General features: G+C 39.1%; 1 protein-coding gene across 1 annotated transcript in view; it reads right to left on the bottom strand.

The window, feature by feature from the left end:
- Positions 1-1,478: 1,478 nt before the first annotated feature.
- CPS1 (carbamoyl-phosphate synthase 1) overlaps positions 1,479-14,259 on the bottom strand; it is a 152,421-nt gene continuing 139,640 nt past the window's right edge. Inside the window, exons 35-38 of the mRNA XM_039352969.1 lie at positions 12,775-12,834; positions 8,980-9,092; positions 8,170-8,299; positions 1,479-1,854 (exon numbers count right to left, since the gene is read on the bottom strand). Coding sequence (XP_039208903.1) covers positions 1,756-1,854; positions 8,170-8,299; positions 8,980-9,092; positions 12,775-12,834 — 402 coding nt within the window. The 3' untranslated portion in view covers positions 1,479-1,755. The remainder of the gene's footprint in view (positions 1,855-8,169; positions 8,300-8,979; positions 9,093-12,774; positions 12,835-14,259) is intronic.

Here is a 14,259-nt window from a genome sequence, read left to right as displayed (position 1 = left end):
AAGAAGCTGTATTAGCTGTTACCTAAAAGCTGGAATTGCCATCCTTTTATTTGAAAGAGTTCCTGTCACATTCATCATATTCAGTAGCAAGTGATTGCGATATTGCTGAGGTAAATCAAGTGGTAGAAGGCTGATTACTGGCTGTAAAAGAGAGGGCAGGAAATTCTTCAGAATGAGCCATGGTGGTAAGAAAATAGATTAAGAGTACATGACACTCAAAAGATGGCTCTGAACTACACCTTGTGAATTTTCTGAAAGTACCCCCGACTGTTGAAGGAATATACCAGGTGAATCTTCAAGAAAAGCAAAAAAATATTTGCAAACCAGCAGGAACAGCATCAGTCACCTGTTCCTTCTTTGACCAAACAAATCTTGGCAAATAGTGACTGGGAGGGGGGCAGAGAGAAGAGAAATTAATTTAGCTTATTTATTAAAATTGGAATCTGTGGTATCTTATGCAATTTCACATTATATTCCAAAAAAAGCCAATGCAGTCCTAGGCTGCATCAAGAGAGTGGCAACATCTAAATCACAAGAAGTGATAATACCACTTTATATCGTGAGGTCATACTTGGAATACTGCTGAATAGTTGAGGGAGCTACAGAAGGTTTTTTTGGGGGGGGCATGATAACCGCTTTCCAGTACTTGAGGGGCTCTCACATAGAAGAGGGGATTGAGTTATTTTCCAAAGCACCAGATGGCAAGGCAAGAAACAATGGGTGGAAGATCATCAAAGAGAGATCCAACCTAAAGCTAAGTAGAAACTTCCTGAGAGCAAAAACAATTGATGGAATAGCTTGTCTCCTGGATTTGAGGGTGTTCCATCCCTAGAGGTTTTCAAGAATAGACTAGACAGCCATTTGACCGGGATGATAGAAGGTCTCCTGGCTTGAGCAGCGAATTGGACCTCTGTGATCCCTTCCATCCCTGTATTCTATGTTCCGTGCTTTACTCCAGAATTTTACCATCACCTTCATATTCTTCTTTTATTTAAAAAAAAACCAAGTTACTGACTGTGATATCATGTATAATATGCCTATTGTATTATATTTTGTCATACATGATCAAGAAGCAAGCAAGCTATTGGTTAATGTGTTGGATTGAGACCATGGAGTCATAGAAGCTCTTTCAATACAATTTACCTCAAAAGATGATTGCTCTGGACATAAAATCATGGGAAATCCCTCTGCAAGTTGCCTTGAACTCTTGAAGAATAGGCAAGAATATAGATCTATTTAAATCCTCAAAACAGATCAGGCTATGCTAGAATACTTAACAATTTAGAACATTAAAACAATTACAGCATCTACTGATTTTATTTTTTCACATGCTTAACCAATTTTCAAGATATTTTGGAATTAAGCCAGCCCATTGAGGAATAAAGTTCAAGAACAGAACTTTTTTATTTCTGAAATTTGTTGGAATCATCATCATCATGATTTATTCTGAAGTTGCAAAATTCAAATTACCCATAGAATTAGAGTTTTCTGTAGTTCTTTGTTGTAAGATAACAGTCATCTCAATTCTTATCACCTGGATGGGGCAACCTTAATCTACTGATGGCTAAAGATGATGTTGATCGTTGCTACCATATTGGCAGTACAAATCTAGTTTGGGAAAACTGCTGGCATAGAGCTCCAAAGCAGAAGATAAAATGTTGGGTGCAAAGATGTTAATTGAAATTAGGATTTACAGAATAAAAAAAAAATCTCATTCAGGAATGGAATTTCTTCATTGCTGGGAGATGGTTCCTTCTATGCTGCAGTGCTGCTATTCAACCATCTATAGTGGAACAGGCTTTTACAGTCCAATTTTCCAGAATAGTAGAGAGCTTCAGTGAAGAGTTTTGCTACCTAAAACCATAAAATCCATGAAGAGTGCAAATGTTTAACAAAACAAAGTAATGGGAATTAGGCAAATTCTATCTAAGCATCATTTATACATTATTTTCAGCAGATTTTTCCATTAAAAGAATCCATTGTAGGGCTGAGGCAAAAGATAATCCTTTCTATGTTCAATTTACACAATAATCCTTATATCTGAGGACTGGGAGAGGGAGTGTGAAAGGAAGAAGGACTGATTTGCTGCATTTATTACAACTAACACATATGAAAGGTTTAAATAAAGTCTCATTTGAGCTGAGCTGAATTCTTAGCGATTTCTATATAGTTCTTCCTGGCACAATATGAACGTAATTTTCCATCACTGTTTCCTGAGATGTTATTCTCCCCCATCTATTCCCTCTCTAGCCTTCTCTCCTGGTATACCCTAATCCTACTAAATAGCAATAGCACTTAGATTTACTCTATATACCACTTCACAGTGCTTTACAGGCCTCTCTAAGCAGTTTACAGAGTCGGCTTATTGCCCCCAATAATCTGGGTCCTCATTTTATCGAGGACCTTGGAAGGATGGAAGGCTGAGTCAACCTTGAGCCGGTGAGACTCAAACTGCCAAACTGCTGGCAGCCAGGAGTCAGCAAAAGTAGTCTGCAGTACTGCATTCTAACCACTGTGCCACCATGGCTCTTAAAGTTCTAAGCTCAGATCCAGTGAGCCAGGGATGCCACTTGCTAAGAACTGAGAGACTTCATTTGGGTTAAATCAAACAAACAAAAGATACAGTCTCTTTTTCCCAAAGGTTCAAATTGAACACAAAATGGCATATATAATAAAATTTGTTGTTGTTAGTTGCGAAGTCATGTCTGACCCATCGCGACCCCATGGACAACATTCCTCCAGGCCTTCCCGTCCTCTACCATCTTCTGGAGTCCATTTAAGCTCACGCCTACTGCTTCAGTGACTCCATCCAGACACCTCATTCTCTGTCGTCCCCTTCTTCTATTGCCCTCAATCTTTCATATAATAAAATAATTAAAGCAATTATTGAGAATTTGCTATATATCAATTATATCTTAATGTCAACCTTGCTAGATAGTCTAGACAGAAAACCCACCCAATTGAACTAATTCTACCTTATTCTGAAGTTACTTCAATAGAATCTTGAAAGACTGAAAATATATTTCTCCCCCTGTTGCCTTTATATCTCAAGAAACTAGGGAGATGTTTGCCATGTCCATATTCCTTTTCTGGGCTAATCTGTCTCTTATCCAACCATTGCCTTGGCTGTAGCTGTTCCCTTGTCTCCTAAGCTCACTTCCCCATACCATTACATTGAACTATGGATCATGCTTCTCTGTATCATTGGTGCATAGCATGACACTCCAGAATCTAGCCTGTGACCAAAAGGGAAAAGGAGATAGAATTCTGAAGAGTAATTATGTTTACTGTTATGCTGTAGGGATGGCATAGAATTTTGTTTCCCTACCACTGTGATAAGAGGTGAGAGACAGTGTGCTGCAGAGGTTAAGATACTGGATTAGGTCAAGGGAAATCCTGATCTAATTCTGCTTTCAGCCATGAAAGCTCATTGGAATAGTCACTCTCTTTCAGACCTCACAGAATTTTTGTGAAGAGAAACTGACAGACATGGAGCTACATATACATCCGTGAACTGCTGGAGAAAATGGATTGTAAGTCTAAATAGGTAAATGTTGCAAAAGTCAATTAAAATCTTTTGCCCAAACTTGGTCTTCAAAAAAGGTATTCAAAACCATAGTTTGCCTGTGCTTTTATTCATAAAGAAAAATGTTCAGATTTGATTGTTTTTCTCTCTGTGTTTTCTATATTTTCTTACTACATTTCAAATAAACATATAAATTACATTTTTGTTTGTAGGCTTTGTTTTCTCTGGCTCAAGTTAAACTATGATAATAGTTTTATTATAAACTATAATAAAAGCACAGTCTAGCACAATACCAACAAAGAGGAAAAATAACAGCTCTCAAAAGAAACCAGCATGGCTGCATAAAGAACTCTCTGACAAATTGAAAAATAAAAAGGACAAGTATAGAAAGTGGAAAGAGGGGAACATAACTAAGTCAGAATATCAGCAAATAGCCCGAGCCTGCAAAGATGAAGTGAAGAAAGCCAAGGCTCAAAATGAACTGAGGCTTGCGACCAAAGTCAAAAATAACAAAAAAAGCTTCTTTCAACATGTAAAAAACAAGAAAAAAGTGAAGGAAATGATTGGTCCATTAGTGGGTGGAAGTGGCAAGAAGGTGACAAGCAACAGGGAGAAAGCAGAACTATTTAACTCATTTTTTGCATCTGTCTTTACACAAAGGGAAAAAACAGACCAACCTATCAAAAATAGTGCCATAAAAAACAAAACAGAAACACAAGTTAAGATAGGCAAGAAAATCGTTAGTGAGCACCTGTCCAGCCTAGATGAGTTCAAATCGCCAGGACCAGATGGATTACACCCCAGAGTTCTCAAGGAACTGGCAGATGTGATATCGGAGCCACTGAACTATATTTTTCAAAGATCCTGGAACACAGGGGAACTACCAGAGGACTGGAAAAGAGCTGATGTAGTTCCCATCCTCAAAAAAGGAAAAAAAATGGATCCAGGAAATTACAGACCTATCAGCCTGACCTCAATACCTGGGAAGATCCTGGAAAAGATAATCAAACAACGAATCAACGAACACCTAGAGGCAAACAAAGTCATTACTAAAAGCCAACATGGGTTTGTCAAAAATAGATCATGCCAGACAAATCTTATTGCATTCTTTGACCAAGTGACAAAATTAGTGGATCAGAGGAATGCTGTGGACATAATTTACTTGGACTTCAGTAAGGCATTTGATAAAGTAGATCACAACCTACTACTTGACAAGATAGAAAAATGTGGGGTAGACAGAACCACCACCAGATGGATCCGTAGCTGGCTGACCGGCCGTACTCAGCGAGTGGTCCTCAATGGAACTGCATCTATATGGAGGGAAGTGTGTAGTGGGGTGCCCCAGGGCTCTGTTCTGGGCCCAGTACTCTTCAACATCTTCATCAACGATTTGGATGAAGGGATAGATGGGGAACTCATCAAATTTGCAGACGACACCAAGCTGGCAGGAATAGCCAACACTCCAGAAGACAGGCTTCAGATACAGAAGGATCTGGACAGACTTGAACACTGGGCACTAACTAACAAAATGAAATTCAATGGTGAAAAAAGCAAGGTTCTACATTTAGGCAAGAAAAACCAATGCACAAGTACAGCATAGGTGGCACCATGCTCAATAGTAGTAACTGTGAGAGGGACCTCGGAGTCCTAGTGGACAATCACCTAAATATGAGCCAGCAGTGTGCTGCAGCTGCCAAAAAGGCCAACACAGTGCTAGGCTGCATTAACAGAGGGATAGAATCAAGATCACGTGAAGTATTAATACCACTCTTCAATGCCTTGGTAAGGCCACACTTGGAATACTGCATCCAGTTTTGGTCACCACGATGTAAAAAAGATGTTGAGACTCTAGAAAGAGTACAGAGAAGAGCAACAAAGATGATTAGGGGACTGGAGGCTAAAACATATAAGGAACGGTTGCTAGAATTGGGTATGTCTAGTTTAACGAAGAGAAGGACAAGGGGGGACATGATAGCAGTATTCCAATATCTCAGGGGCTGCCATAAAGAAGAGGGAATTAAGCTATTTTCCAAAGCACCTGAAGGCAGGACAAGAAGCAACGGGTGGAAACTAATCAAGGAGAGAAGCAACCTAGAACTAAGGAGAAACTTCCTGACAGTGAGAACAATTAATCAGTGGACAGCTTGCCTCCAGAAGCAGTAAATGCTCCAACACTGGAAGTTTTTAAGAAGAGACTGGACAGCCATTTGTCCGAAATGGTGTAGGGTTTCCTGCCCGAGCAGGGAGTTGGACTAGATGACCTCCAAGGTCCCTTCCAACTTTACTACTATTACTATGAGCTGGATAAGAAACAAGATGTTTTTCAAGGAAAGAAGGGATATGGAAAGATATAAGTGGTATTGGTGAAAACTAGTTTGTTTTCTGTTTTCATTTTTTTATCACATACCCTTAATTCTTCAGTTTCTTTTTACTAATTTTTCATTTCTGAATTTTGCTTACTGTTGCTTATTCAGAAATGGTAGGATGTAATAGGTATATGGGTATGTATGTACATACGTATGTACGTACATATGTTTTTATGTTGTTATGTGGAATTCCCAACCCTTTTGCCCATTCCCTCCACAATGAGAAACATATTAGGTCTTTGCTAACTAAGGATTCTGTACTAGTTCAAAGCATGTTCAGAGATTTTCAACATGAGCTGAGTTCAGCAGAGAGCCATAAGATGCATTCAGCCAATGAGCTCAGTGGAACCCAAATAATCTTTCTTTTTGCAATGCAGACGAACTGAATGATTTGTTTACCTATTTCTGCCCTTGATTTACCTATTTTCCCATTGGAGAAATATTTATTCCTGCATTCTCCAAGTCTATCATGTTAGTCACCTAAAGGGCCAGGGACCATTAGATGGCAGTTCAAAATTAGGGTTTTTTTTTTATCTTTATGCTGCCATCTAGCAGTTTTATAGATCTTTGCAGCCATGATATCAGAGTTATCTTTTCTCTCCATCCAGCAAGTTTTCATCATTCTGGCAGGCTTCCTCAAGTGAAACTGAAAAGAGTTATATTTTATCCTTCTTTTGGTCAGAGATCAGGGAGACAGGTAAAGTATCAGGCCAATTGGTGAGTTAATTCTTTTTTCTCCTTTTGTCAAACCGGTCAGTCCTAGAAGAGATCAACCCCAACTGCTCTTTAGAAGGCCAGATCCTGAAGTTGAAACTCAAGTACTTTGGCCACCTAATGAGAAGGAAGGACTCACTGGAGAAGAGCTTAATGCTGAGAAAGATTGAGGGCAATAGAAGAACGGGACAACGGAGAATGAGGTGGCTGGATGGAGTCACTGAAGCAGTAGGCGTGAGCTTAAATGGACTCCAGAAGATGGCAGAGGATAGGAAGGCCTGGAGGAACGTTGTCCATGGGGTCGTAATGGGTCAGACACGACTTCACAACTAACAACAACAACAAATTGAGAAGATTTGTATTATTCTAGCATAGTGGTGTGGTTCTAGTTACTAGAGCTTAAAATGTGTACGGCATTTTGTTTTTAACATATTGATCCATCTACCATCATTGAATCAAAATTGAAAGTACTGTACTGTATTAGAGCCTGATTGCAACACCAATGACACATCATGCTAACTTTTTAATTTTTAATAGGATCTATATTAGGAATTATGGCCAAGTAATAAGGCAGCTTCATCCCATTAAAACATTCTGGTTCATTTGCAAATAATGTGCACAACTAGCAATTTACTTCATTTCTTCTTTGTGGGGAGTGGAGGGCATTGTTTTATTGTTTTGTTTAAGCAAAACACCAATTGCATTATGGGTTTTTTTTTTTTACATGCTCCTTTTGGTTAGCTGAAAAAAGAGCACAAGCTGATGGGATTCCCAGGATTCAGAAAAGTGGGGGGAGGAAGGGCGGAAAAAGATTGGCAGCCCATTTCAAATTGCTTGGGGGGAATTTGAGTGTAAAAAGTGTGCTACGTGGAAGTGCCCATATTGTCCTTTCCTTTTCTAAGTAGCAGTAGGTAGACAAAGCGGCCCTGGCAGGATGCAGAGAGAGGAGAGGGAGGAATGATCTGTTTCTTTTTCTCTCTGAAATGCTGATGAGCTGTGCGCTGCCTAGAGGACAAACATTGAGGGGATAGAGAGGTAGAGTGCTCTCACAGACAACAGGAACTTAGGAATGAAGAAAGGGGAAGAGAGCAATAACTTTGCTCCCCTGCTGCTATTTTGTGTCTTCACATACATTCTCCTGTTCTAATTATACCAGCAATTCTGTTAAATAGGCTGCTGTCATTAGGTCTGTATTGCAGCTAAGGAATAAGGCTTGGGGAAGAGAAGGTTTTGCCTAAGGCTATCCAGTAGGGAAGAGATCTCTGTGTCAGATTTCAATCTTTTTGCCATGTATTAGCTCTTATGGATATGAGTTTTCTGAAAATCCACAGTCTGCTCTCTCTTAAATAAAAATGGTTTTAAAACTAATGGTGATAAGATAATGAAATACAATACAGATAACCAAAAAAAGAAGAAGGAGAAGGAGGAGAAGGACAACCCTATCTTAAATCAATCAGCTGGCCACATCTAAAAATAATATTCTGCCAGACATTGATTAAGGTTTTCAAGTTGGGGTTACCCTGTAGGATGCAATAACTGATTCAATGGGACTATAAGAAATACCTGTAAATTGGTGAGGAGAGAGATTCCACCATCAACAGCTGCCCTACGGATTAGGTAATTATCTTGCACAAACTTGGTGTTGTTGTTAGGAAGGTTAATTACCAAGTCTATGCTCCCATCCTTTATGAGCCTGAAAGGAAGCATAAATGAGATTAAGAGCTCAAATAAAGCTATCTCCAGAAAATCAAATACATTTTTTAGAATTCCATCAATGCAGGTCTTTGTACTCAGCTGGTAATTTTTTCAACTCTAAAGCTAGATCCAAAGGCATTAAAGCACCTTGAAACTGACTGCTTACAGTCCAGATCAAGATGTTCTAATTTAAAAGCAAACAGTGTGAGACATAAACACAGCAGTGAGTTAAAGTAGAGACGTGTCAAACTCATTAAACCATATTCAGCTCCATAAGAATTGTGCCTTAGCTGTAACCATTACAGACACAACAGCAGTTTAAATTAAACTAATCTAGGGTGATAGATCCATCAGAATGGCAGGAAAGGGAAAAAGTTGTGGCTTCTGCAGAGTTAACTGGATTCAGAGTTCCATGCTCCTGAGAGTCTGGAACCACCTAAGTTTACTAAGGAAATAATAATTGGTAATAATATTTCAAAATGCCTAATAGTTATTGTTTGATACTAAAGGGGTGGGTATGGGCAGATCAGGTAATACAAATCCACTTAATGTTGACCCCATTTCTCTGATGCAGAGTTCTAAAAAAAGTCAAAAGCTTACATGTCATTTTCTCTCACCACTGGTTCTAATGAAAGTTTTGCACAATTGTGAATATTACCAGTTTGTTGGATCTCTTACTGTCTGACTGGAGGAAGTGTGGATTCTGAGTTCTCGTTCGAAGGCCAGGCAACTGGAGATGCAGGTATGCCATTACTACTGAGCCATGCTGAAGTTGCTGGTGTAGCATAAAGCTGCAGAAAGAGATTTATGTACATACATGGATGAGTGTGTATATGCTGTATAATGATAAGAAAAAAAAAGGTTTCATATAACAGTCAATGGTAGTGTAGGAGATTGAGCAACTAAAAATCAATGACAAGGTTCCTATTGAGTTTTAATGACAACAGCCTGAGTGGATATGAATCAGTTGCTGCCTTTTTAAAAAGAGTTATTGTAATATGGTTTGGAATGTCACAGACCCAAACCATTTAGCATAATTTCTCTCTCTTCCAATTAGAAACTGGATGACAGTTACAGCACAGATAAGGGAAAATAAACCAGAAAAAAAAAATCCTTAGTATTAAGGTTCAGCAATGAATTCCTTTTTTACTGATTTAGTAACAAAATATTGCTTTATTACTTCTACTGTTGGAAGTCTGACATTTGGGTAAGATAAAAGGATACCATCATTGAATTAGTATCTCTTAGAACAGAAGCCTCCAACCTTTGGGCACCAGGGACCAGTTGTGTGAAGAGAGGTTTTTCCACGGACCGGAGGGGGCATGGTTTCACATGCTGCCTGCATCCTGTGGATGGGGCTTTGCTTGTTTGCATGGCCCAGTTTCTGGCATGCTGCGGATTGGTGCCAGTCCATGGACCAGGAGTGGGAACCCCTATTTTAGAAGACTGCTGTTCTCCTAGTTTGAAATCTTTATACAGAAAGATAAATCCTCTCCTATCCAAATGACCTGAAACTTATAAAACTGCCTATTGAGTCCTTGCCACATATGAAATGTAGAGAGTTCTTCATATTATGTGTATTTTGGCTACTCATATGGTTTGATGCTAAAGCAATATGAAAAGTCAGCTATCTCACAAAAGGTTCAGTTACAAGTTTAACAAGTACACACTAGCAGAATAGTACAAATGTGTAAGCAGAAAGCATTTTTTGCTGTTGGGCAGAGTTCATTTGAAGATTTCATGAACCGTTTTTGTTCCAGGATCTGGCAGGATGTCAAGTGATAAAGGCTTTCTGTTTTCATGCTGTATCTTCTCTAACAGGCACCATCCAATAAGAGAGAAAGAATCTGGATACCTACAGCTGTTGTCAAGAAGTTTTAAATCACACAGACTTTTCAGGGGAGAGAATAAAGTAAAGAACAATTTGATGGCTGTGCCATTTGCCACGTTTCTTCTTGTACCAAGGGTAACATGGATAGATGTTTCCCACTCAGAAAGCTGATGCCTACAAAAAGAGGGTGATGCAATGGGGAATGACTATTGTATTTGTCCCCACTTCTCATCTGTACTGTTTACATGTTTAAGCTGTGCAGCTTAAATGCCAAAAAATATTTGTGGATTTTGGTCACCACAATGTTTTGGTCACCGCGATCTAAAAAAGATGTTGAAACTCTAGAAAGAGTGCAGAGAAGAGCAACAAAGATGATCAGGGGACTGGAGGCTAAAACATACAAAGAACAGTTGCTGGAATTGGGTATGTCTAGTTTAATGAAGAGAAGGACGAGGGGGGACATGATAGTAATTCCAATATCTAAGGGTTTGCCACAAAGAAGAGGGAGTCAAGCTATTCTCAAAAGCACCTGAAGAACTGTTAGAACAATTAATCAGTGGAACAACTTGCCTCAAGAAGTTGTGGGTGCTTCAACACTGGAAGTTTCTAAGAAGAGATTGGACAACCATTTGTCTGAAATGGTATCGGGTTTCCTGCCTGAACAGGGGATTAGACTAGAAGATTCCTCCCAACTCTATTATTCTATTCTACTTTTTCTCACTTATGTCTCTGGCAACATAACAACCTTAGCTGTGATGGTGCTATTGTCTTAAGAGGATTACAGTGGCAGTTTAATGGCATGGCCAAGTTAAGCATTTCATTCACTGTCCATGCTATTGACAGCCAGTCTGGTGATCCCTGAGAGGAGGGTCAGCCTCAGTCTATTGGCCATTCAGGCTAGCATCATTTATTTCTTACCACCACTGAAGAAACACTAGGTTTTGAAAAAGCGGCATTCTCCCCAAGCAGGAGACTTCCAAAAAGCCATGAATAGGCTTGCAGGGGTTTAGTAGAGATCCCTGGTTTGGAAAGAATATGCAGGTAGAGCCACTTGTCGAAACTTGCCATCCCTCCCTCAGCCTGTCTCCTTGCATCACTGTTGTGATTGTTGGATGAATTCCCACCAGCTGTTGACTTTCTGAAAGTAGTGGACTGCAAAGCTTAACAAGATAGGAAACAAACACAACCAACTTGTGAGCCCAAACAGGCAACAGATTCAGAGCAAGGATTGACAGTGAGGATAGAAACTTTTATACCATGATATAGTTTTTTCCCAGGTGGATATCAGTTTCATTCAGAGGTGAGCAGAAAGCTCCTGTGATTCCATTTATAGGGTAAAAGGAATATAATCTAAAGATGAGGAATAGATAGTGTATTGTCCTTTATGCCTGTGGAATCAAGATCTGTATGTCAGTACTTAACAAGTGGACTTTGAAGAGCCAAATCAGGATTTTGTGTTTTACAAAACAGCTTGCAAGTAACTTTGGCACATGTCGTTTCAGGCTTTGCCAGCTAGCACTATAATAGCTGATACAACAGACTCTTATTTAAAGGTGAAAAGGAAATATTGATTGGTGTCAGAAAAGGACTTAGCTACCGGGCACCTCAGTGTTCACAGTGCTCTATTACTGCTTACAAAAATAAATGGCAGAAGGGCTAATTTTTCAATCTAGCCAATATAGTTTTTCTTGCTCTTAATAATAATGAAATCATGATATGTACATATTAGAAGACCTGAAGTTCCAGAAAATTGATAACATTTTCTATGCTTTCCCACCTTTCTTTAGTTACAGTTTGCATGTTTCTAAACACATGGAACATATGCCATAGAAGAAACATATTTAGCCCATGTGATATGTATCTGAGTGGGGAGGTTTGGATATCACCAAAATCATAATCAGAATAGAGCTGGAAGGGACCTTGGAGGTCTTCTAGTCCAGCCCCCTGCTTAAGCAGGAGCTCCTATACCATTTCAGACATGTGACTGTCCAGTCTCTTCTTAAAAACCTGCAGTGATGCACCCACAATGTCTGAAGGCAAGATGTTCCACTAGTTAATTGTCCTCGCCTTGCTTCTCTCCTTGATTAGTTTCCATCCATTGTTTTTTGTCCTGCCCTCTGGTACTTTGGAAAATGAATTGATCCCCTTCTCTTTGTGGCAGCTTCTCAAATACTGGACTACTGCTATCATGCCCTTCCTAGTCCTTCTTTTCTCTAGACTAGCCAAACCCAAATCCTGCAACCGTTCTTCATATATTTTAGTCTCCAAGCCTTAAATTATTTTAGCTGCTCTTCTTTGTATTGTTTCCAAAGTCTCAGCATCTTTTTTTGTAATGCAGTGACCAAAACTGGATGCAGTATTCCAGGTGTGGTCTTATTAAGGCTTTATAAGGTGGTACTAATCAGGAAAGTCTAGTCAAATAAGATGTTTGAAGCTGCTTACAGAATAAATCCAAAATTTGTTCATTCTCATTTGCCCATGTACCTTACTGTTACCCAAAGTTTCAAGACTCTACTGTGTATTTCACCTATACTCATTGAGTTTTACATGAGGAGATGAGGGAGTAGAGCAAAATTGTTCTGGATGAGCCCTTAGCTAAGAAGTATAGCCATTCCTGAGCTCTCATACAACAAATAACCTACCTTAAAACCTTGATTATGCAGCTGCTCTACTTCATGAAGAAATTTTGGACGGAAGGAATGCTGAAAGGAAAACAAGAATCAGCTATCAAAACAGAACATTTTTGTGCCACAGACAAACTAATGTTTGCGGTGAGGATCATTCACAATATACAGGAAATCTCTGCTTTTACCCCAGGCTATATAGTGAAGCTCTGGGTTAGTCTTAGACATCTGCCTCTTCTTAAAAGTGAATGTCATAGAAAGCTATACAATGCGTGAGCTTTGTTGTAATTGGCAAGTTATTTTAGATTAATAAAGTACAAAAGTACTGTTTGTTCTGCAGTTGAAGTCCATATCTCACCAATAAGCTGGGTCCCACAAAGTCTTAACATAACACTATGCCTTTCAGGGCCTTATAACTAGACAACAGAACATTGCTTGGTCACTTGTTCAGGAAAATTCTGTATGCAGCTCAGAACCCATTGAACTCCGGAACTTGAGGAAAGGAAGAAGAGAAGGAAAAAAATGGGCAGAAGGGCAAGAACAGAGATTATATCATGCGAAAGCTCAAATTTAATTTGAAACCTTTAGCAGAAACTAACAAAAGTATAGATCTCTCTCCCTCATAGTAACATCTAGAAACTTTTTTAAACAAAATAAAAGTTAAGAGCTAAAGTGGCTAAAAATGAGCTATATTTTAAACTGGAAGTGCCAAATGAAGCAAGCTGTATTATAGGAATATGCAGGCTAGTAACAAAACAATTTTTTTTTACTGTTTATGCTAGGAGGACAGTCTGCCCCTTTTTAGCATAGAAATGTTCATAACCATGTACCATTGTGATGTCTTATCACCTGAGACAGCCTCCGTACATCTTGCCCTACTTTATGTACCTATTAACTCAAATTTCCCCAAGAAATTTGTTATTTGCATCACCTGGTGAAGGGAACAGAAGTAAACTGGTATGGAAAATGGCTGGTGGGAAAATGAGAATGCAGGGGTGCAAATATAAAGGGGAGCAGGTTAGGGTTGGAGCTAGAAGGCACCTAGGAGATCCTCTGTAATAATGATGGCTGTCTACTTAAGTAGTCTCACAAATACAAAGTTGTCATTTGTTATTGTTGTCATTATCCTCATCACCCAGATTATTTTTTTTATTACGTGAATTAATTCTGCTGTTTAGCAAGAGCTTTCTACTATCATTCAGGGCTTCATAGCCATCAGGTCAAAGGCAACAGATGCTGACTTTCAAATTAAAAGCATTTCACTGCTGCCTGAGTTTTAACAGGATTTCAGAAAACTATTTATTCTGCTAGTTAGATTTCTGGATTTGCTTTTCTTGGTATAGGTTTGAACTCAGAAACGCAAAAAAATATAGCAAAAATTTGTAAAGGAAAATGAGCCAATTGTCAACGGTCATTTCTTGAGAAGACATTTCTGCTAAGAGGAAAATATAAATATCTAACTAGACCACGGGTCGACAACCCGCAGCTCTGGAGCCGCATGTG

The sequence above is a fragment of the Crotalus tigris genome, unplaced genomic scaffold (assembly GCF_016545835.1).
Source record: "Crotalus tigris isolate CLP2741 ecotype Arizona unplaced genomic scaffold, ASM1654583v1 scf7180000018485.2372832, whole genome shotgun sequence".
Taxonomy (NCBI): Eukaryota; Metazoa; Chordata; class Lepidosauria; order Squamata; family Viperidae; genus Crotalus; species Crotalus tigris.
The sequence above is the reverse complement of the archived record's forward strand: the minus strand, read 5'-3'. Positions and strand labels throughout refer to the sequence as shown.